The sequence below is a fragment of the Mastigoproctus giganteus genome, chromosome 7 (assembly GCF_048544385.1).
Source record: "Mastigoproctus giganteus isolate SK-2022 chromosome 7, ASM4854438v1, whole genome shotgun sequence".
In the NCBI taxonomy this organism is placed as follows: domain Eukaryota; kingdom Metazoa; phylum Arthropoda; class Arachnida; order Uropygi; family Thelyphonidae; genus Mastigoproctus; species Mastigoproctus giganteus.
In genome coordinates, this window is record NC_143581.1 from 231,131,698 (window position 1) to 231,156,272 (window position 24,575).

General features: G+C 36.5%; 1 protein-coding gene across 2 annotated transcripts in view; it reads right to left on the reverse strand.

Annotated features, from left to right (window-relative positions):
* LOC150083766 (QRFP-like peptide receptor) overlaps window positions 1-24,575 on the reverse strand; it is a 292,940-nt gene that overhangs the window by 56,616 nt on the left and 211,749 nt on the right. Inside the window, exons 5-6 of one of the 2 annotated variants that reach the window (XM_090378210.1) lie at window positions 11,988-12,150; window positions 7,734-8,619 (exon numbers count right to left, since the gene is read on the reverse strand). In XM_090378210.1, coding sequence (XP_090234336.1) covers window positions 8,459-8,619; window positions 11,988-12,150 — 324 coding nt within the window. In that variant the 3' untranslated portion in view covers window positions 7,734-8,458. Of the gene's footprint in view, window positions 1-7,733; window positions 8,620-11,987; window positions 12,151-24,575 lie in introns of those variants that run through there. The other variant, XM_090378209.1, reaches the window with a different exon arrangement.

A 24,575-nucleotide genomic window follows, 5' to 3' on the forward strand; every position in this document is an offset into this window, starting at 1 on the left:
ATAAATTTAATAAACACTGCACTTTGGTAGTATGCTGTCTTGTATGATATTCTCTGGCGTTTAGCAATGAAACTTTTGCGCTGGCTTTTTTTCGATAATGTGAACATTTTGTGTGATAAAGTTGATGCAATTGACGCTATATTCAGTGAATACAGTGACATCATCCACGTTTCAAAGTTCACAAACTTTGTAAATGTGAATGATGTCACTGTATTCGCAAATACAACAACTATATCACAAATTTACAGAAGCTGCACGCAGTGTATTTTAACACGCGGGGTTCACTTCAGGAATGGATTTACAACCTAAAAACAATAAAAAAAATGTTCATATAAACATAGGTCTGATTTCGCCTTGTTTCCGGGTTACAGCCATTTTTCTGTTCCAACAACTATATACTGGGTGGTTATAAAATAAGTTTCCCTATTCACGAGACCCTAGTGTCAAAACGGTTAGAGATAGCGCTGTGAAAATCGGTGGTTATGCCATTTAGGGTATGGGGAAGCGATTTGTAGCAGGGAAAAAAAAAGTTCAAATTTCCGCCACCAGGAGAGAACTTGACACTGTAAAGATGAGATGGAATACTTAACTTAGGATTAGATTTTAATATAAGAACTTAGATGAATCCTTCACTTGAGATGACATTTTGAAAACGGAGGACTCAGTGCGACACAGTTTCGCTTTACGGGTTCCTTTAATATAAATGGATAGATCCCATCCACCCCACCTTTCTTATGTTTAACTTCAACAATTTCTCCTCCATCTTGCTCTCAGTTAGTACAAAATCATTTTGCTCTCAGTTAGTACAAAATCATTTTGCTCTCAGATAGTACAAAATCATTTTGCTCTCAGTTAGTACAAAATCATTTAGCCCCCTGTTAGAGTGTGAAAGGCTTCTAGCCTTCACTTCCTGCAGAATTCCTCATGTGTGAATGTAGTACAGTTTGTCAGCTACATCAGCAGGTTCATCAACAACTGAACCGTTGATTTCAGGTACACCAATCCAATTCATCTCCTTCCTTCTAGATTTTTCAGTTTTTCTAGTCTTTGTTGCATTTCTTTGTATCCTTTTCCAAAGATTTCTCGTAATCTGCCTTCGCTTGTCTAACCTCTTTTGTGACTTCATTACAGACTAGCTTATATCTACCACAGACTTCTGTGTCTTCTGATAATTTATATGCATCCCATGCACTTTTTTTCTCTGCCCCGAGTCTCATAGTTCATGTGACATCCATTTAGGCCTAAACCTTGAAGAGTATTTCTTAGTTGGAACAAAAATGCGTAATATTCCAATATTACGTCCTTCAATTCCTCCCATTTAGTATTTGCTGTTGGTAACATCATCAGTTGGTCCCACTGTATAGAATTTTAAACTGTCTGAGACCACTGTAGTCACCTTTACGAAAACAAAAACCCTTCCCTTTACCCCTGATGGTAGTTACATCTTTGAGTAAATCCCAAGTATGTACACTGCCACCTAGTTGTTCCTTTATCTGCAGATGCTTAATACATGAATAATCACTGTTGTTAATTAGATCAAGAGTATTATTCCCTCTGGTTGCCTCTCGGAACATTGTGCTGTAGAAAACAGTTATCCAATAAATCCACAAAAGTCTTGCTAGTGTGCGAATGACCAATCGACAAGTTCCAGTTTATATCTGGGAAGTTAAAATCTCCCATTATAAGGCAATCTGATTTACTGGCCCACTCTATTTTTCCGTACAGTTTTCGTTGTACTCATCAGAGTCATTTGGCCTATAACCCACACACACACACACACCTACTCTCAATTTTGCTTTCCCCGTGCTTATGTCACACCAAACTGACTCAGCATTGCATTGTCCACTCATTTGAACTGCATGCACTTCCTTAGATTTTATGTTTTTTTAACTATCAGCATAACCCTCCTCCCTTTCTATCTTTTCTGTACAAATTTTACTTCCCAAATTCCAATTCTTCGTTTCCAATGATATCTGCCTTTGATGTCTTGACCAGCACTCAATTTCATCAAATTTATTTACTAAACTTCATTATCCATTAAGAAAAAAAAAATTGTAGAAAGGCTGAATGAATCAATTACCGATGCACGATCCGATCGATGTAGCTCTCTTGGGTAGCACAGTTGGTAGGATTGCTTCCCCCCCCAAATCATCAACATCGCCTTCCTCCCCACATCGGGTGGAAAAGACTTGAGTTCGAATCCCGTCGATGACGGGAGGAAATTTTATGGGCCCTTTGGGTATTGGTGTAGATGGTTTATGGGCATCGGTGTAGATGCAAGTATACATGCACCTATTCTCACTCTTAGTTAATCTACACAGCCCATGTATTTACTTGTTTTTCCCTTTATTCCTGTTTTCCGACATCCGTTTATTCCTATAAGAAAAACTTTAAAATTGTAAAACTTGGACAGTAATAAGTAAACTTTCAAAACTTGAACAATAATAAGTAAACTTTCAAAACTTGAACAGTAATAAGTAAACTTGTAAGCTTGAACAGTAATAAGTAAACTTGTAAGCTTGAACAGTAATAAGTAAACTTGTAAGCTTGAACAGTAATAAGTAAACTTGTAAGCTTGAACAGTATTTCTTAGTTGGCGTGAAAAGCCTAGTAACGTTTATAATTATTTCCTTGAATACTTCCCATTTAGAATTTGAAGTTGGTGACATAATCAGTTGGTCCTGCCCCCAGATAACCCTCCTTCAAACACTTTAGTATTCTTTTCATTATCCATTAAGAAAATTTTTGTAGAAAGGCTGAGTGAATCAATTACCGGTGCACGATCCCATTGATGTAGCCCTCTTGGGTAGCACAGTTGGTAGGATTGCATTTCTCCCCACATCGGGTGGAAAAGATCTGAATTCGAGTCCAGTCGACGACGGGAGGAAATTTTATGGACCCTTTTCACAACGTGGCTGAATTAGTCGAGGGTTTTTCCCCCCCAGAAACTCGGGTTTTTCGTTCAACAAATAGAAAACCGACACCGACCTTAGAACACAAGCAGTTTACAGACAATATACGCGAAACAATATGGCCTTAGTCGCCGATGCTCCTAAAACCATACTACAACAGCCGATCGATGTCAAAAAAAATTTGATCAACTTCTTTTTGTAATTCGAGCTGATCACCTCGCCCAAGTTTGAATGTGTGATAATTTATGATTGTGCTCCCACACTCTTCGTATTCTTCAGATTTATCTTCCTGTTATTGAAACTGAAATGGAAGAGATATCATGACTTTGCAAAGATCTACGAAAAAATCGTTGGACGTAGTGAACACATTGTAAAGTTTTCGTTTGCACCGTAGTTATCCAATTTCGGTTAGGGCTTTTAATTTATATTTAATTTAAAATGTTATTATTATTTCATATCTGTAGTGTTTTCTGCGAAATATGGAAATGGGTCCTGAGAAGATAAAAAAAAAAAAAAAACCAAAAAAAACCCCAGTTGTTGTTGTTTCGTGTTTTGTCGGTTTATTCCAACAAGCTTATATTTCAGTATGATAAATGATCTGAGTCCTGGTTGATTTAAATTGTTTATTGATAGACACAGATTTTTACATGGCTCGTGTTAAGATTCGCCTTTCAAATTTATAGTGGTCAAGATAATTTTACAGAAATATATATTTATTTACTAAAATATTACTTGGTGATAACACATCAAACTCTTTGTCTAACGAACAAACAGTCTTCAAAATTAGTCTTACAGTACACGATAAAAAATGAAAGAGAACTTTTTTTTTCTCAGTTACGTGCAAGGGTGTGTTGAATTCGGAGCAGTCCAGTTATATAATAATATACATTTTTAAGTTTTATAAATAAACCCAGAAGCTCCTATTGTTTGTTGTGTATCTTTTTGGCAGGATCGGTCTGTGACACTATTTGAAGTACAAGTATAAAAAGCGTTATGCTAGATGTAGATAACTTTCAAATAGGAAATTTGTTCACCAAATATCTTTTAAATTAAATGACAATTTGGCTGAGAATTAGATTGTCCAGCCAACGTTTTTGCCATTCATTCTAATTACACAACATTTGGTAATTACAGAGTTTCGAAATTATTATTTAGTTAATGCTACATAGTTTTATAAAAAATATAAAATTATAAGTTTGTTCTGTTGTGAGCATTAAGACCACTGCATTGCAAAAAAGCACGTGAAGGACAAACAAAGTTCTTATAATTGGTAAATACATTTGACAGTGAAGCTTGTTTAGAGAATTTGGCAAAGTATTGAACTAAGTTTTGAAATTCTGGGAAGAGTATGGAACGGGTCCATTAGGAACACACCCCTGCACGACGTTATCTAATCGCAATACAGAGATAACTGATTTTTATACAGTCCAAAGGCGCAAGAAGTTTATTTTGTGTGGGATTCAAAATACAGTTCAACGCATAAGAATGCTCACACAGGTAAAAGTTTTATAATGAATAGCTTAGCATTCTGAATTAATAATAACAGTGACGCTCAGTAATTGTAATAGAAGAAGAGAATACAAATAATAATTTTTCAAATAGATATTTACAGTATACCCAGTATAAAATAAAATATAAGTACAAATTCAGTAGCTTTCGGAACACGTGTCCCTTTATCAACTGACAAATTTGAATACATTACAAGCAAAGTGTGGCACGTTACTCATGCGTCATGCGCATGAGTAACGTGCCACACTTTGCTTGTAATGTATTCAAATTTGTCAGTTGATAAAGGGACACGTGTTCCGAAAGCTACTGAATTTGTACTTATATTTTATTTTATACTGGGTATACTGTAAATATCTATTTGAAAAATTATTAAACTATGGACCCCAGTACTCCAGGCCCATTTGTCACTAGAATACAAATACATTGTAATAATTCTAACGGCTCACTGATCCTGGATGAATCTTCTTCCAGGATGCTGGAAATATTTCACTAAAATATATAATATAAATATTGGAAATAATACTTAAAGATATAAATGCAACAAATGTGGCTTTTAAAGGAAGAAGCATTTAATACTGAAACAATGATGATAATGTTCAAAATGTTAACAAGAATTAGTGGCAAACAATGCAATACATGAAAAAGATCTGCAGCCTTGCATGTCGATAGCTCAACGACTGACATCCCATCATATGGGATTCTTCAGAGGCCCCAAGACAATATTGATTATCACAGACTAAAGACGTCGTCCTGTGAACGACAGATTAATAGAGGTCAATTGATGAAAGGAAAGAACACCTGAGAGAGAGAGAGAGAGAGAGAGAGAGAGAAGATGTGCATGGAATCCATCTCCTTATAAATTGGATCACTCGATCCTCTCTAAAGCAGCCACCTTGATTACACGGTGTGTGTTTTAGTCCAACGTTGTGTAGAACTGTGATTATCAATATGCACTGACAGAAACTCAACAGAAAGGCAATAAATGAAAACTGGAGCAGTGTGAGAGAGTCAGGAAGGACCGAATTACTGATGGCAGTAGAATGATATTTAATATAACACCTGCTTTATATTGTATGTAGGACAATGAACTTGGCACTACCCTAAAGCTGCAATGGAAAATTTGCGCTTCTATGGAAACCGCTAATTTGTTCCGATTATGCAAAATGGGAAGGATGGCGCAGCGCCCGGCCTCTTGATAGAATCCAGTCCAGGACAAGGTAATCTGAAAACTGGTTGTAGTGGTGGTATCCCAGTACTGTAATAGTAACGTGGCTATCCCAGTTGGTGCCTTTGGAATTTTCTAGCGGGGCCGTTTGAGAAAAAGCACATCCATACAGAATTCGTGAAATGCATCTTAAAAATAACATAATTTATTTCTATACTCCATGGTTCATAATATAATTTACTTGATTCTAATTTGGACTTAATAGTAAATTATAACAATATAAATAAATAATAAGCATCTGGGCTTTTTTCGAAACCTGAAACTTTCGAAGACATGAATGTTGATAACTAGTCCCGTGAGTGCCGCAAGAAGAAACACCAGAGAATTTCCCTCTTCATATCAGATATAATTCCACAGTCCTGAGAACCTTGTAAATATCCATATCTGTTATTAAATTTACATACGATATAACTTCAGCGCTAAACTGTAACTGTAAATAATCTAAATTTCCACGTGCTACTGATGAAGTATCCACGATAGACATATGTTGCATCAATTAGATTTTACAGGAAGTCATTGAAGGTTTTTTACCCCTTCGAAGAGAATTGTCATTTCATTCCTCTAATCGTTTACTTTTTGTATCACGAGGCCCTTTGCCAACCACATCACAGTAAAAATTGGTGATTACTATTTGCCAAATGCAGAATTTGTATTTCCAATATTGTATGAGACTTTCTATTTCTAAACATTGTCTCGTCGTTTAACTACCGTGCTTTAAACCAACTGAATATTTCTAGCTCTTGTTGAAACAATGTCTTGGTTACCATTATTTACCACTCTCCCATCATTAAACCTTTTAGTAAGTTATGCCGTTATTAATGTCTTAAAAAAGATGAGAAACAAGGGACCTAGTATTGGGTCTCTTGTTTCTCATCCAGCCAGGGTCCAGCCAGAATAATAGCCGTTTCTAACAACTCTTTGTCTTCTATTGGATGACAGCCTTTTATCCATCGTACTATCTTCCTACTAATTGTGCATTCCAATTTATAAAAAAAGGTAACCATGTGGGACGATGTTAAAGATGCCAGTTCTCATTATGGCTTATCAGATTAGTTAGATATGAACACCCTTTAGATGTTTTCCCTGTCAGTTTAAATGATTTCTCATACTGTGTTACTCGTATAATTCCATTGTCCAGATTATCCTTACACGTAGATTCCATAATTTTTATTGCCATAGAGGTGTAAGTTACAGTTCTGTTGTAGAAGTTTAAGTTACAGGTCAGTTACTCATTTTACTCGTGAACTATCTTTGTAAATTGGAGAGACATTTGCACATACCCAGTCTACTATGGCGTTACCTGAAGCCAGAAATGCCCGCATTATAATAGATCAGGGTTTGACCGCCTACCCGGCTGCTTTTTTTATTCTCACTGCATAAACTCATCAGTTCCTCTTGGGTTATCAGCTATTATGCAATCGTCTGGTTCCCGATTGTTATCCGGCCATTATACTTTCATATCTAAAAGAAGACTTGATCATACATTTTTTTTTTTTTAAATCAGTGCTTAGTCAAGTATGACCCTCGGTCAAGAAGAGCATGTGAAATGGAGGGCTATATTTGCTTAAAAAACGCACTGAATTGAATATACATTCAAGAGACAATCAGATTGATTGAAATTCAATACACAAGTTCTAATGAACAGTTAAACCCATTAGTATTTGCTTCGAATAAGTTTTGTCTCGCACTATCGTGTGGACCATAGATCATTACTGTTATTACTAAAGCTGTCCTGAAGTGGACCAATATAGTTCAATCCCTTTCTTTTAGCTATCGCATATGCAAAAGAAGTTCTTATTGTTCCCCTTCGTCCTGGTTGCCAACATAGTTTGCCTTGGCATTTTGACTCCATTCTTAACTTTATTACTGGTTAATTTATACCTCTCATTAGTGCTCAGTATCTCTTGATGATTTATATTCATTCCGTTCCATTATCTTTATTTACTGTTACTGACCTCACTTCAGTAGTCATCATCTAGTTTGATCTAGGCATGGAATAATAATGCTTTAAAAGTATAAAAAGATGAATAGCGTCTATAATTTGTTCTTTTAACAACTGTCGTATATTATTATTATTATTATTATTCAGTTAAAGAAAATTGTAGCATATGGACGAAAGAAATGGTCAGTAGATCTTATCACATTTCCTTTGTGAAAACATTTCAAGCAGAAGAAATAAAGAATAAAAAAAAAATGAAAAACGCCTGAAAGATGAGATGCAAGGCGAATTAATATTCGTTACTAAGATCAAGGCCGTTAGTGCTATAGCCTCTGCTTTCTAGCACTTTGTTCTCAAAGTGCTATAAAGTCACGATAAAGATGCATCGCCAGTAATTAGCTGAATGTTCCATGGGTTGACAGTCGAAACATCGAGTAACAGATTCGCTGGATCCCATTTGCTGGATCGTCGATTTTTCGGACACCAGTAGATTTTCTCGACACCGCTACACAGTTTGTCGATAAAAGTGATTATTTCAGACTCGATTGGAAAGCAGTGTGCCTTTTTGCACTAGCTGAGGGCGAAGCTTATGAATCTTTCTTATATTTGCCATTAATTTCTTTGGTTCGCTTGAGCTGGGGTATGTTCATATAGTTTGAAAATGCACTGGTAAATATGAAGAGATGAAAAAGAATTCCACCTAAAATACTGGCATTCCTGCTACGCTTTTGGCTCTTAATTAATCAGCCTATTATAGTATTGAAATGAGTGCAGGCGCGAATACGCAAATGCATGCGATTTGAAGTTTCCTTAGCGAAAGAGAAAGGTTTCATTTTCTTCCTAAAATCAGACTAGATTTTCCACTCAGGGTTCTCAGACATAAAAAGACGTTGGTCTGGGACTTCTGTAGAATCCGCTGTCTCTAATGCTACCTCCATAACTGGAAAATGTTGACTTTACAGAGAGTGCTGGTTTCAGAATCCACTTTAAGTAGTGGAACTGACCTCCATCCGAGTAATACTTCTTTGGATAACCTGGAAGATAAAGAAAGGTTAAAGACAGAAATTTGTCACCAATCATTAAATATCACTGAATTAATCTGCAACTCTAAAAATGATTTAACGGACTCAGAAATCACACGTATATCAGTAGAACTGTATTTTTATTCGATTGTCGAAGATAATTTAAAAAGTTTTCTTGATATAATTTGTGTACAGCAACACTGTACACATTTAGAGAAGCACTACGGGTTTGTTCATGGAGTCTGTAGAGTCAAATAATTACTAATTTAATTGTAAAATTAGTTTATTTAGTTCCTTTTTTAATTAATTAATTACCTAGAACACATTTTCCTTGTAGAAGTAAAGGAATCTTTATTTACTGAAGGAGAACTAATGCGGTCAAGGAATTCTTTGATCGTATCGGATATGTACGAAGGGTGGCCAAAAAGTTCTGAGAACCGAGTAGAAGGAACAGGTACAATTTTTTTTTCAGCGTATTCACCCCCAAAGTTCAATACATTTATTGTATTTAATCTCCAAAGAGTTTAATCCTTCAAGAGAGAGAGAGAGAGAGAGAGAGAGAGAGAGAGAGATTCATGAAGTTGAATTTTAGTTTGCAGAGTCTGAGCTTTCCGCAAGGGTGCATTTTCAAAGAGAAGAAAACTCCACGACCCAACTTTCCTCATCTTTTTTCCACACTTGTAGCTTTTAACTTTTGAATAAGGCTAGCGTATTTGTATTTAATCTCCAAAGAGTTTAATCCTTCAAGAGAGAGAGAGAGAGAGAGAGAGAGAGAGAGAGAGAGAGAGAGAGAGAGATTCATGAAGTTGAATTTTAGTTTGCAGAGTCTGAGCTTTCCGCAAGGGTGCATTTTCAAAGAGAAGAAAACTCCACGACCCAACTTTCCTCATCTTTTTTCCACACTTGTAGCTTTTAACTTTTGAATAAGGCTAGCGTAATGTTTCCCTTTATTAAGGTTTTAGGCACAAAGTAATCGACTGAAAACAATCCTTTATATTCAAGAAAACTGATGATTGAGTTCGAATCTTTTTCTAACTCAACCATTCGTTCGAATTGAGTTGCAATCCCTTGTGTTTCCAGTGCTCCGCTGTATGGTTTCTAATATGGATTCATGATCATATATTTTTTACACCTATCAGCATAAATTAAATCTTAGAAACTGCATAAGCCATTGACATAATTTTTTTTTTTCGTTTTATTTTATAACATATTAAGCTATCAAAATAACCTGTCCTGTAATTTATTAGTACATTTTATATATCCTGTTCTCAGAACGTTTTGACTACCCCTCGTAATAAATTAAGGAATTGTTTCCAAATAGTACACGTGTTCTTTCAGATATAACGCTAGTGATTTCTTCATGCAGAAAATTATAAATTAATATTCAGGCAAAACAAAATAAAAAAAAGATAAGAAAATCATATTCAAAAGTAGTAAATGAAGAAAGAGAATTAAGAGAACATCTAATACAAAATAAATAAACAAATAAATAAAAATATATTGTTTAATAAGAGGTAACTCCATGTTCACCTACCTGAAGTCCATATGTGCAGAAAGGTCCATTCAACTTTATGCACTAAACTACAAGAGCAAAATGCTTAAGCAAGGGAAGAAAGCTGAAAGTTAGTGAAGACACACACACACAAAAAAAAAAGTGTATATATTTTTCTTCCAGGTTTAGGATCACTTTAAATCCTAAACATAATTTTCATAGGGGTAAGACTGGTAGGACTGTTTCATTTGTATCCGTGAAGTGACAAGTTTACACAGTTTACAATTTCTTGAACATTTGATCACATCGTACAGTTATTGTGGCTTCGCTCCTAATCTTCACTGTGTTTAATTAGTAGATGGGTTCGTACACAGTAGTAATTATTTAAATGTAGCCCGTCTTAGTGCTTACATTAGTAGTTTCTGGTAGGCAGTATACATTCGTTAATAAACCATTAAACCAGTTGAACCATTCGTTTATAGGGGGAAAAGGTGGACAACTTTCTCATGAAAACGGCTTACTTGTATTTGTCAGTCATCACTGAATGTTTCTTAAATCACTATTTTTTATCGGATTTAGCTGCATTTAACTTTCAGTTTCATTGAGTTGAGCATTAATTTCAAATTATTTGTACTAGACGACAGTGAACAATGAGCAATTTAAATAAAAAATAAAATATTTTCAGTAATTTTAATTTTAAGTTTAATATATTAAATTGAACAGTTTCACTTACCTTTCATACATCATATAAAACATCATCATAAGTTAATATTTCATTGAATTTAATTAAAAAATTATTAAAAGTTAAGTTTAACTTATGAACGTAAAGTTAATAAAATTGATAATATGTAGTTAAAATAATTTGCTAATATAAATTTTACTAAATATTAATCTTAATAATTGTGATTAGCGTATAAACTGGTTTGAAGGAGGGCGTATTTAGTTTTTTCATGTTTGATGCATCTTCTGTCATGTGGGAGAAATTCTACATGTTAGTTCTACGTGGGTTGGTTAGGCCTAAATATTCATCTCTACTTACCTGAATCAACAAGTAGCGGTTTTCTTTGATTTTGATAAAAGTTGATTTAAGTTGGATCCGAAGTTCGCAAGATAAGTGACGCATTTCTTGCAAAAACGATGTGCGAGGGCCAAAGCGGAAATCTTCATGAATAGATGGCTCCTATTACAGAAGTGATACGCAATACTATGGAAGAAATACGCCGTCTCTGACACACACACACAGTAGTTGGATATCGGCTACTGATATTCATCAGCGTAAATGAAACATTATTTTAATTTGTTTACCGTGACAGTCTTTGCCTTGTATTTCTTTGACTGAGAAAAGTGAAATCGATTAACTCCCCATTCCAACAGATCTCCTCCCATATTCTCACTTTCACTCAGTCGAAACCGTTTATGAAGATTGAATAACATATCTTTTGGTTTTTGATCGTATTTCTTCAAGGCTCCATTATCTCCTCCACTTGATCCCAAACAGAGAGCTTTGCTGTATTTAACAAGAACCTTTGTGTTTTTTTTTGAAAGTCGCTGAACCACTTCAAAATAGCCGTCACCAACAAGGATTAAGATTCGCTGAGAACAAATGTCCGAAAGTTTGTTGATAAATTTGAAACATATATATCAGCTCAGCTGTTTTTTGCCATTTGATCTTTTTGTCATGGCGCTAATCATAAATGTTTTAAGCAAATATCACTCTTGTTATTGTTGTTTTCTTTAATGGATTTCAAATTTGATTTCTATTTGTTTCCGAGTTATATTTGCATATTTATTTATGCCGTATTTAATGGTCTTCGTTTTTTTTTTTTTTTTTTTTTTAACAACGAAAGCAACTACTTGATAAAAGAGATAAAAATCAGAGGTTACTTACGCGGTCTTGCGATTGCTCTTCGCTTACACCCGCACTTCAACACCGTGCAGAGACTCTGCCTGAAATTTTTGTTGAAACCTGCATATATGATGGGGTTGAGGGCGCTGTTGGCATATGCTATGTATGTGGCGAAGTATGTCACACTAGGAAACCAAACGGGAGCCTTCAAATGGGAAAGAAAAATAAGAATTTAAATAAAATAAATGCAAATATTACTTAGGTATTTCGTCATTAACTTTGTTATTTTACACATATAGAAAGCTATCTTTAATGATCTGTATAAAAAGATTTAAGCGAAATTGAAACGGATGGAAAGAGGCTTAAAATAAAATTAAAATAATGAATAAAACTGAGATTAAAATAAAATTAAATAGAATAAAGTTAAAATTTTGAAATAATGAGTAATATTCTTCATCGGGTCGGACACTGACACAAAAAATGCATGACCCATTATAACTGCGGTGCTGAAAATCCGGATACCATTAATATTCAATATGTATGCAGTCACGATAAATTTCTAAATTCTTCGAGCTTCGGCCGTTCTAGACTATAGATTTAAACGGAAATTTATTTATAATATATTTTTAAGTTTATTTGTTGCTTTTCTTATTTCTTTGTATACACCTTGTTGTCAACAATATTGGGCAATTATAAATTGCATCAGTTTGGTAATTTGAAGGCGTGGAACCACAAATCATTCAGAGGTATAGTATAGTCATGGTGTTTGTTTTGATTGCGGTCTCCATGGTTCCTCTTATAAGCCAGTATAGTATAGTATAGTCTGATGAATGGCGGCACCTGGAACGTAAATTCAAACCCGTCGTGTTTCGCTGTGGTCATAGAGGACCTGCCTGTAGGTATAAAAACAAAGTAAAAATGAAGGAAACCATTTCAGGTTAAATTAGGAATTCAAATTGAAGGAAATTTTGTTTGGAGTTATACTTTCTTTAAAAATAGGGGGACCAATTAGAGAATAGATAACCTGAAATAGTTAACCACTGAACTCTTTGCAAGAGAAGGAATTATACTGTAAATTATACGTCCTTAAACAAATAGTTATACAAACTGCAACAAGAGAAATTATACAGAAAATTTAGTTATGCAGATGCAAAATATACAAAATTATACAGATACAAAATATACAAAGATGTACAGAATTAAACAAATATAAAAATAATTATACAAATCTTTTATTACATATTCAGAGAAAAAAAAATTAACCATTAAAATCAATAAATGTCCTAGTCCAGCAATTAATGTCCAATCAGTTTAAGACATGAAATAGGTGTTCAGCACAATAAATTTTATAAAATAATGACGTAAATTATATTATTGTCTTACTTTACCACGGAATCTAAATAAAGCAAAGATGTTATTTAAATATAAGTTTAATCACTATTTACAAAATATGAACATATTTACTAAATGTTAAATTTTAACACATGTTAAAAAGTGGAGCAAACAGTTGGGATGAATATTGCAGCTTATACAATTTGTGCTACCAGATTAATAGCAACAAGAAAATGTTCGAATACATTCCTTATAATTTAAAATTTAACAAATTTAGGGAAGGTGCTTGGTGAAGTTTTGAAAGAATTTGGGAATTATGAATGAATTTAAGTTAGGTATTGATAGATAATATAAAATGGTTTATAATTCAGACGATAACTGTCGTCTTTTAAGAAAGACAGAGCGTGAGAAATTCTGAAAGGACTGAAAACGAAAATAGGAGAGAAATTAAGACAGATTAGTATTAGTATTAGTATTAGTAACGGCCGCATGATGCAAGAAAGCCTATGGCTTATGCTGCACCAGCCAAAAAAAAAAAAAAACAATGATAAAAAAAAATTATAAAATAAATAAATAACTAAATAATAATTAATAAAAAAAAAGGAAATTAAACCTATCATCCCATGCGCTTCCCTTACCCGAAAGTACTATCCAGATGACCTTTGAATTTCCCCAAACTGTCGGCTTCTACCACCCATAAAGGCAACTGATTCCAGTAATTTATAACTCGCTGGCTAAAATAAAACTTCCTGACGAGGAAATACGTAGGCAAGTTTAAAATTTAAGGAACCGTGCCCTGTTAAAGGAAAGCTAGAAAACATGCTGGGAGAAAACTATTTACGAGTGTTTTTATTAACAAATCTAACTACTCTTCTGGAATAAATAATTTTGTAATTAAGCCGTTTTGGAATCAGACCAGCAAAGTTGCCGACAAAATTCGCTGTTTTTCTGGTTTAGGGCTGGAGGGCACCTCAATTTGAATTCCATTGAATTCTGCAGGGAGGCTCTTACGAAAGAAGTAAGAAAGTCCACGGTAAATTAAATATGTCTAAAAGTACCTAACCAGATAGAACTTGTAGGACAGAGGTAGATACATTTCTACGTGCCATAACTAGTACTAGGAGGAAATTGTGCCGGATCGAACCAAGCTTGGGCTGAACTGTAAGCAATAAAAGTCAAGTGGACCCAATTTTGGCGAAGTCCGGACGTTCTGTGGCAGCCAAATCCTCTGATTGCACCTTCACGATGGTGGAACTGTTAGTAATCCTGGGTATAACATCCATGCAGAAGTACATGGTGGGTGACCACCCAGCTATGAATCAACGTAAGCAGGGGTCGAGGTGTGGCGCCCACACAACATGAAGGAATGCCGCCCCTCTATGTTACCAGGCAGTACTACGTGGTAAGGTGGCTTCCGTAGCCGAGTGGGCAGGAGCGGGAGTGCAGTAGCACACGCTCTTTGAATAGACCGGGGTTCAAACCCTGACTGCTGAATACGGTCGATCTGCCAACCTGCACTGGACCAGCGTGGCAGATTATGGTCCATTTCCCTCAGCATGAATTGTTGAGGAGGCTTCCATCCTGCAGTGGGTTGATAATGGCTGCACTTTACTTTTTTTTACTAGGTGGTAGATGACTCTCATCAACCGGTGCAATACCACCACTTTGCTTATTGGAGGCTTGAAGTGGTGGAACCCATGTTTAGTGTCTAGAGCTAAGTTCCGGTCAACCCTTCCCTATCTCTTCCATCATGCAATATGATTAATGCCTTTTGAGGTTATGATGAACATCGTGGCGAGATCCAATATTCCTTACATTTCGAGGGTACAGCTCTAAAACGGTGTTCGCAGGCCGGCCGCTAGTGGGTACACCGGACCGAACCTATTGGTAACTCTCTAGGAGGCTTCCGGATCAGCTAGTGGCTACCTCAACTCTAGCACATAGTGACTGGAGGGAGTCCGAGTAGTGTGTATGCGGGGAGCATTGTCGAGGCCACGTTATGTCAAGGATCTGGGTATATTCTTCCCATGTGTATGCCATATCCAAAAATTTCATTACTTCATACAGCATGTCCCACCCACTTTTTCTTACTATTGAATACACCATGAATTGTCAAACTAATAGAGCAAGCTTATCTGCGAAAAGATCTAAACCTCCCAAGCATTTCCTAATTCATTCCACAAATATACGTGGTCTCAATTCTAATCTAAACGATGTCCATTTCCACTTGCAATTTGCCAAACCCCATGTACTTTTTCTGACAGAATCTCAGTTATCGGTTGGTTCAACTACTGCTCATCTCAGATTCCCAAATTATTCGCTGTATGATTCTTTTCGCCTCAAAGGTGGTACTTGTGCATATGTCCGTTCTGATATTCCCTGTCAGAGACTTTGCAATTTGGAATCTCCTCTCTTTGATCTTCTCTGGCTTAAAATCTATCTACCTCATTGTGTCAAATTCATCTGTTGTCTCTACCGTTCTCCCAACTCCGCTAATCACTTGGAGCTCTTTGACTTACTCTCTTTGCAACTTGACTTTCTCCAGTCCAACTTTCCTAACATTGAGGTAATTTTCCTTGGTGATTTTAATGTTCACAACTCCAGCTGGCTTCCGTTTTCTAGTCACACCGACCCAGGTAGTCGAGATGCTGAGGCTTTTGCAATTACTAATGACCTTGCACAGATTGTTCATTTACCTACAAGAATACCGGACAATCCTAATCATACAGCCAATACGCTTGATCTTTTTCTCTCACAAACAACCCTTCTAAGTACGCGGTCAAAGTGAGAGGTCCTTTAGAAACTTCAGATCACAACTTAGTGATTGTCTCTTCTCCAATGGAACCTTTATCTCATGGCTATTCCGAACCTCGTGTTGTTTGACATTACAAGAATGCAAAATGGGATGACCTGCGAGACTTCTTTTCTTCTTTTCCTTGGTCGGATTACTGTTTCAAAACTTCTGATGTCAACGTTTGCTCAGATCGTGTCAATGAAATTATTCTTGCAGGAATGGAATCCTTTATTCCACACTCCACTTTTAAATCTCGTCCTTTATCTAAACCTTGGTTTTCCCATAAATGTGCTAAGGCTGTTCAAGAGAAGAATGTTGCATATCGTAATTGGCTTGTTTCTAATTCTCCAGTTTCATTTTCTGTGTACACGAAAGCTCGCAACAATTGTAAAGCAGTTATTAATCAATCAAAACTAGAGTTTGAACAGGCTAAGAGTAGAAAACTTGCTTCTTGCCGTAATGGTAGCAGAGCATTCTTGTCTCTTGCCAAAGCTATTGGGTGCAACTTTAGCCCATCTCTGCTTCCACCTCTGTCCAAATCAGATGGTTCTGTTGTCACTTCAGCCAAGGATAAAGCTGACCTGCTAGCATCCCATTTTTCTTCCAAATCATGTATTAAATAGATCTGGGTGAAACAATTCCCACCATTCCCAACACGCTCCATTCAATTCCCCGTGTGGTCTTCCGTCAAAAGGATGTCAGAAGTATTTTGACGAATCTTGATGCTAAGAAAGCTCCAGGTCCCGATGGTATTTCTCCACTTGTTCTCAAAACCTATGCTCCTGAACTTACTCCTATTCTTTGCCGCCTTTTTTCACTTTCTTATTCCAAAGGTGCTTTTCTTCTGCTTTGAAATTTGCTCATATCTAGCCAGTTCCTAAAAAGGGTGACAAATCCCTCCCATCCAATTATCGTCCCATTGCAATTACTTATACTCTTTCTAAAGTAATGGAGAAATCAATTAACCCCCAACTCTTAAACTATCTAGAAACCTTCCGTCTGATCAGCGATCCAGTATGGATTCCGTCAGGGTCGATCCACTTGTGATATTCTGGCCTATGTTACCCATTTATGACTAGTTCAATGGAAAGGTTCGGTGAAACACAAATAGTTGCTCTTGACATCTCAAAGGCTTTTGATCGTGTTTGGCATAAAGGTCTTCTAAACAAGCTTCCATCTTATGGTTTGCCAACTGTTTTTATTTTTATTTTTATTTTATTTTATTTTATTAATAACAAGATACACAACAGGTAACCATTAACAGTGTATCTGAGATCAGATCAATAAACATAATAACAATAATATGAAATCCAACAGGACGATAAACATTGATATAGATTAAAACGATAAAAGCATATGTACAAAAGAGGATTGTATTCAGTTAAGTTACCGGTAAAACAAGTAATAATTAATCCGTTAGAGAATAGAAAAATAATATAACAAATAATAAGCTACAATAATTAGATGTGAGCTAGTCACCTTGCAGTTTAAGTGAAGAGGCACACTTGTGGATGGAGTTCATCAGTGATTGGGAGTTGTCAAAGAAGTCAATGCGAGAGTCATTTGCTGATTTGCTGATTCTGTTCAGTGGACTGAACTTCATTAAGTCCGTGTTGGCAGAGTCAAGGCGAAACGGTGCAAGGTTCCTGACTTGTCTACAAGGAACATTGAAGTTTATTTTACTTAGGATATCAGATGCTTCGTAAATTCCAGTGATTACTTTGGCTAGAAGGGCGATGTCAGCAGTAACTCTTCTAGTGCACAGAGGCCTCAGATGAAAGTAATCACACAGCGATTCATAATACACTGAGTGATAGAATAGAGGATTGCGGTACGTAAGGTAACGGATAAAGTTTTTTTGGACTGCTTCAATTTTGTTAGTTAAAGTCTTTGTGTGAGGATTCCAGATGGGTGAACTGAATTCAAGGATTGGCAGAACAATAGTTTTATAGAGGATAACCGCATATCTGTAGCTTTTGAACTTGTATGTGTTCCGTTTGATGAATCCCAGTGTTTTGAATGCTTTGCTGGTATAACCAATAACTGGATAACCAATTTAGTAATTGGTTATCCAGTTTTCTCTCATCGCTCATTGAGGGTGATGGTAGATGGCTCTCTGTCTTCTAACTTCTCCACTAATGCCGGTGTCCCCCAAGGTTCAGTTCTTTCCCCCACTCTTTTCCTCTTGTATATTAATGACCTTCTTCCATTGACTGGAAATCCTATCCATAGGTTTGCCGATGATAGCACATTGCATTCTACTTTCCATTGTGAGAAACCTTGTCCTGCTCAATCAGCTTCAACTTCTCGAAAATCTGTTACCAATTCCTTAAATGCCGATCTTCAGGTAATTCTCCAGTGGGGCAAAGACAACTTAGTTGATTTCAACCCTTCTAAAACTCAGTCTTGTCTTATATCTCGCAAAAAGGATTCTTCTGCTCCTATGCTTATCTTCAGTGACACTCCGATTTCTAGACAAAATGATATATCTCTTTTTGGGATTACCCTGACTTCTAATCTCTCTTGGCACAAGCACATTACAAATATTGCTTCCTCTGCATCTAAAAAACTTGGTTTTCTCTTTCGCTCTCGTCGTTACGTTTCTTCCAAACAGCTGCTCACTCTGTATAAATCGCAAATCCGCCCTGCCATGGAATATTGTTCCCACATCTGGGGTGGTGCCCCCAAAACCTCTCTCAGGCTTCTGAATTGGCTTCTATAATTCCCGCTCTCTCTTTCAAAACAGTCCGAACACGTGCCGCCACCAGCCAACATCCATTTACTGTCCAACTCCAAACTCACAGAATCAACTTTTGATCTTCCTCGTTTATTCATTCAACTGCCGTTTTCTGGAACAACCTTCCTTCATACGTATTTCCTGAAAATTACAGTCTACAGAAGTTCAAGTCCAATGTCAACAAATGTCTTCTTTCGTCTTCTTAACCTCCAACCCAAGCACGGTACTAAGTACTATAGGTTCTAATACCTCTCGTGTTTGGGGTTTACATGAAAAAAAAAAAAAAAAAAATTAGTGTGTCTAAACCAGACTACAGCAGCATAAGTGGTAATTGGTAAAACAGCAGCTTTGTTTAGTGTATGCAAAATATTATGGTTCAGACCCCAGTCCCGACAGGAAATGCGAACAATTTGAAAGACAATTTTTCTCACTTTGTTAGACATATGATTCAGATGGGAAAGAAAGGCAAGGCGATTTATTAATCAGTAATCCAAGGAATTTTGTGGTAGAAAAGGGAGAGATTTACCATTAATGTTTAAGAGAGGACGAGTTGGCAAAAGTGCATGCAAAATCATACACGTTTTACTGTGAGAAATAGTACGTTTGTTAAGCGTTGACCAATCAGAAAGTTGTTGAAGAACAGAATTTTCATTTTCTTCTAATGAATGGCGAGAATTTCCATAAAAAAGAAGAACTAAACCATCTGCGTATGCGAGTAATGAATAATTTGGGAAAACCTTTAGCAACCATTGGTTTAGAACATCACGTTAGACTTTCCGAGAAACTGTGTGAAAATTTGATCTGTCTATAAAATAATTCATAATAAGTCTGTATAGGCTAGCAGGGTAGTTCAGAGATCCAAGACGTTCGAGGGACTCTCCCGCCAAAGAGAGTCAAAGGCGCCGTTGAAGTCGACAAAAATTGCCAGGACTTATTTAGAAGACGATTCATTAATGAAATTCAGAAGCCAGGATTCTATATGAGAGAAAGCGTTCTAGGCTCTTACCAAAATTAGATAACAAAGCGATAGGTCTGAAAGTCCGGGGAAGATTAGGAGATTTGCCAGGCTTCAACAGAATTCGTAAGATGGCAGATTTCCAGGAATTTGGGAAAACAGACCATCGTAGACAGTTATTATATAAATTTAGAAGAACATTTAGACAGCAGGAGTGAAGTTTTATCAAGAACTCCCCTTCGATAAGATCTTCGCCAGGACACCGATTTAGTTTAATCCTGGCGATTGCAGAAGATAAATTCAAGAGCGGTAAAAGGAACAGCAACCGAGGAAGTAAAGTAATTAAGATTAAGTGATCGAATATCTGTATGCTAGGGTAAATCTAAAAGGGATCATCAGATAAGAAGAGAGCATCCAGAAGTGAATTACAGTATCTGTCCAAGAAAGAGATTCAGTGTTATTACTTATTACAGTGTTATAGATAATTATTTACATGTTTTTTTTTTTTAGATTTCCTTTTAGAAGAGTGAGTAGCAGCTTTGAGCAGAGTATTGTAAACAAGAGTAGCACAGTTATCTGGAAGCATATTTTCAGCAAATTGAAAAACAAGAAAATTCAGCAATCAAAATATTAGAGAATTTCTGCCAATTGGCATTTCGCAAGGTTTTTTTTTTTTTTTTGGTAGTTGTTGGCGCATCGGCTTCTGTGGCCCTAATGCACCTCCCAAGGTTTTTGCAGTACTTTGATCCAAGCCCGAGGCGAGATTCGAACCCGCGACCTTTGGGTTGCCACCCAGGCACTTTACCCACCCGGCGCATTTCGCAAGGAAAAGCGAGATGATACGGTAGTATACCGGGAAGAAATGGAAGGAGCAGGTTGAATCTGAAAGAAAATTGCGCGATGATCAGAAGAAGTCCAATCAACACAAACTGTCCAAGAACTGGTTTTGTTTTTGGATTGACCAATAAAAGAAGAAAAGGTAGAAGTAGATCAGGTTTGTTAAGAATATTAAGTCGGTGCTGCAGGATAAAATCTTCAGGAAGACGATCACGAGGGATGGAAAAAGAAGAGAATCAAGTCACAGACTTGGCATCAAAATTACCAGCTACAATAAAATTTCCAGGCACATGATTCTGAAAGCATGGTCAAGAAAAGATATAATTCCATTCAACTCATCTTAAGGAGGACAACAAACTGAAAATAAATAGATACAGTACTTCCAAATGGACTAGAGATATATGCGCAAGTTACAAATTGGGAACTTACACGGCCAATCAAATTAATCTCCAAAAGCACAGTAGCAGAACGAGGATGTTGATGTGGAGCCTATAAGACTCTTTTGGTGTAGGAAACCTAGTAATCGTGTTACACAAATAATAGGGCTGCTGAATTAACAAAATATCAATAGATTTCTCCAGAGAGACTTTCCGAAGTTCATCTGCAACAGTTTTTTATTTTTGACCATTAAGCTGAAGAATTTTAACAGAATTGAATGTGTCAGAACTATAATTATGATTTAAGTTTAAGGTTGTGTAAAAATATTGAGTACGATTCCTCACATTTTCCAAGCTTCGTATGTATTCACTACATACGAGGTAACATCTCTCTCTCTCTCTCTCTCTCTCTCGGCAACAACATGAATATCGTCAATAATAGCTGTCGTATTTGGATGACGTCCTCTGCCAGGAAAGTAAGACAAAGTTGCAATTCTTGTTTCTTCATAATGGACACTACTTTGGTACATCGTGGATAAATTTTTATATGCATTATTCAGTTAATTAGAGCCATTTTTATTACGTCAGATACAATTTGTAGATACCGCAAGAAACAGTGATCTTGGCGCATTTGATTATCTCGTATAGGTATGAGAAATTTGATTATTTATGACGCGAATTGGACGATGAGAATGAGCAGAAAAAAATTAAATTGTTAATTGAGATAATTGGTTGTTAAATCTCGCAGTTGCTTTGTCAAATGTTGCTTATTTCTTTATCTCTAAGTGTGTTTATTCTGTAAAAATCACTTAACATCATTTTCTGCGAAGGATATCTAATAGGCTGGGATGCTACACTACACTTATTGTAGAATGTTCGTAATTTGAAAATCCATACCCGGGTAATTAATTAGTAGCAGCATATTTGTCAACGAAGGCTTGGAGATCTAGGCTCCCACGAAATCAGTAACAAATAAATAGTGCAGGTGAGTTTAAAAATTCATTTTGGGTTTTCAGAATTTTGTTGATATCGATGGTCACGACATTGGACAATTTGAGGAACATGACATGTACACTGTTTTGTATTGTGATATGAATAGTATTTTTGCATAGTAGTAATAGAAACTGATGCAAGAAAGCAAGTTTATATAGAATCAGCAAAAAAAAAAAAAAAAAAAAAAAAAGAAAAACAGTTCACCCATCCGTACTCTCCAAGAATTTTTCCATTTCTCCCTTGAATTTATTCAACCCATCCACCACAATAACAGATGAAAGCCCGTTCCAATAATCAACCACCCGCTGACTGAAAGTAAACTTCCGCATATCTGTCAACTCAACTTGAACTTATGCCCCCTCATGTGTGGTCTCAGCAAGCGAAAGAATACTATTAACATTTAACATTCCGCTTACGCAATCTATTCAAGGCTTTAAACAACTCAATCAGATTTCTCCGCAGTTGCTAGTTTCGACACGCTGCAATTTTCAGAATTAATCTGGTGAGTATGGGCTTGGCACACCCAGGGTCCCGAGCTGGATATCATCATTCTTCTTTTTCTCGGTGATTCTTCTCTCTCTCTCTCTCTCTCTCTCTCTCTCTCTCTCTCTCTCTCTCTCTCTCTCTCTCTCTCGGTAATAGGGAAATTTTTTTGGCCGGTGCAGCATAAGCCTCAGGCTTCCTTGCACCATATAGCTAATAATAATAATAAAAGCTCCCCTTTGTTCCCTTCACCAATCTGATTGCTCTTCTCTGCACCCGTTCCAGCAGATCTACATCCTTCCTAAAGTGATGCATCCAGACCTGTATAGTACTCCAGATGAGGCTTAACCATAGCTTTATACAATGGGATAATCACCTCATTATCCCTGCTAGCAAAATTTCTGTCATATCATTGAAAAGACCCCACGAGCTGTCCTGGCAGCATGTCTGCACAGGTCAGAGAATTTCATGTCTGAGGGCACAATTAACCCCAGATGTTTTTATTCTCCACTACTCTGAGTGTAGTACCACGCAAATGATAGATTACTCTCGGGTTACTGCTACTCATGTGCAGTACCTTGCATTTGTCAATGTTAAACTTGAACTGCCATTTCTCATCACATCGAACCAATTTTCCTAGATCATGTTAGAGTAGCTCACCCCAATGACTGTCCTTAATCACCCAGCCAACATTTGTATCTTCTGTAAACTTAGACATCAAGCTTGATATCTTCATCAATGGACCCAGCACCGAACCCTGTGGAACTCCACTAATAACCCCACGAAGAGCAGTGCCCATTAATGACTACTCTCTGTCTTCTTCCACTTAACCATCCCTATATCCATAGCAGTAACTTGCCCTTAATGCCATGTTACTCCAGTTTGTACAACAGTCTTTTATGTGCAAGAGAATCAAAAGCCTTCCTGAAATCTAAGTATATGATTTATTATTTTTTTTTCATGCAGTTCCTCGATCAATGCATCACGGTAACCTATCAGATTAGTTAGAAAAGACGCCACTTAAAAATTCCGTGTTGTGATTACAATCTAATTGAATGCCTGTTTAAAGGGTTGTGCATTACTTCTTTGACCAGCGATTTCATTATTTTCCCTAGGACAGATTAAGCGAACGGGTTTGTAATTAATCATGTCGCCTTTTGATCCCCCATTTTTGAATTAGGGATATATTCGCATATCTCCAGTCCATAGAGACTTCTGCTGAATCCAAAGGTGCTCTCATAATTATGGCTAAGGGTTTGCTTACCTCCTTTGCTGCCTCCCTTATTATAATTGGACAGATTCCATCCATCCCAGGTGCATTTTTTATGACTATCCTCAACAATTTCTCCTCCACTTTCCTTTCAGTTATCACAAAGTCGTTTAGCATCTCGTTAGAGTATGATAAACTTCTGGGAATCCCTTCCCTAAAGAATTGCTCATGTGTGAATGTAGATACAAAATACCTATTCAGTTTATCAGAAATCTGAGCAGGTCATCAACAGTTAACCCACAGACATCAAGTGGCCCAATGTGATTCAACCCCTTCTACTGTTAATATAAGCATAGAAGTCTTTTCAGTTTTTTTTTTTTTTTTTTTTAATTCTTTGCCAGAGACTTCTCATAATCTGCCTTAGCATCCCTGACCAACTTTGTGACTTGATTTTAGACTAATTTATATCTACCCTAGGCTTCTGTATCAGCTGATAATTTATACGCAACCCGTGGATTTTCTTCCCTGCCACGTGTTTCAATAGTTCATTGGACATCCATTTAGGGTAAGCTTTGAACATTATTTCTTTGGTGGTATGAAAAGCCCAGTAGCTCCTTTGATTACTTCTCTGGGTACTTCCCATTTAGAATTTTCTGTTAGTAACATCATCAGTTTGTCCCACTCTGTAGAATTTAAAAACTGTTTGAGACCACAGTAATCACCTTTATGAAAGCAAAAAACCCTTCTATTTACCCCTGATGATAGTGACATCTTTCTTTAAGTAAATCCCAAATCAATACAATGTGATCACTGCCACCTAGTGGTTCCTTTATCTGCAGATTCGTAATGCATGAATAAACACTGCTGATAATCAGATCAAGAATATTACTCCCTCTGGTTGCCTCTCGAGCG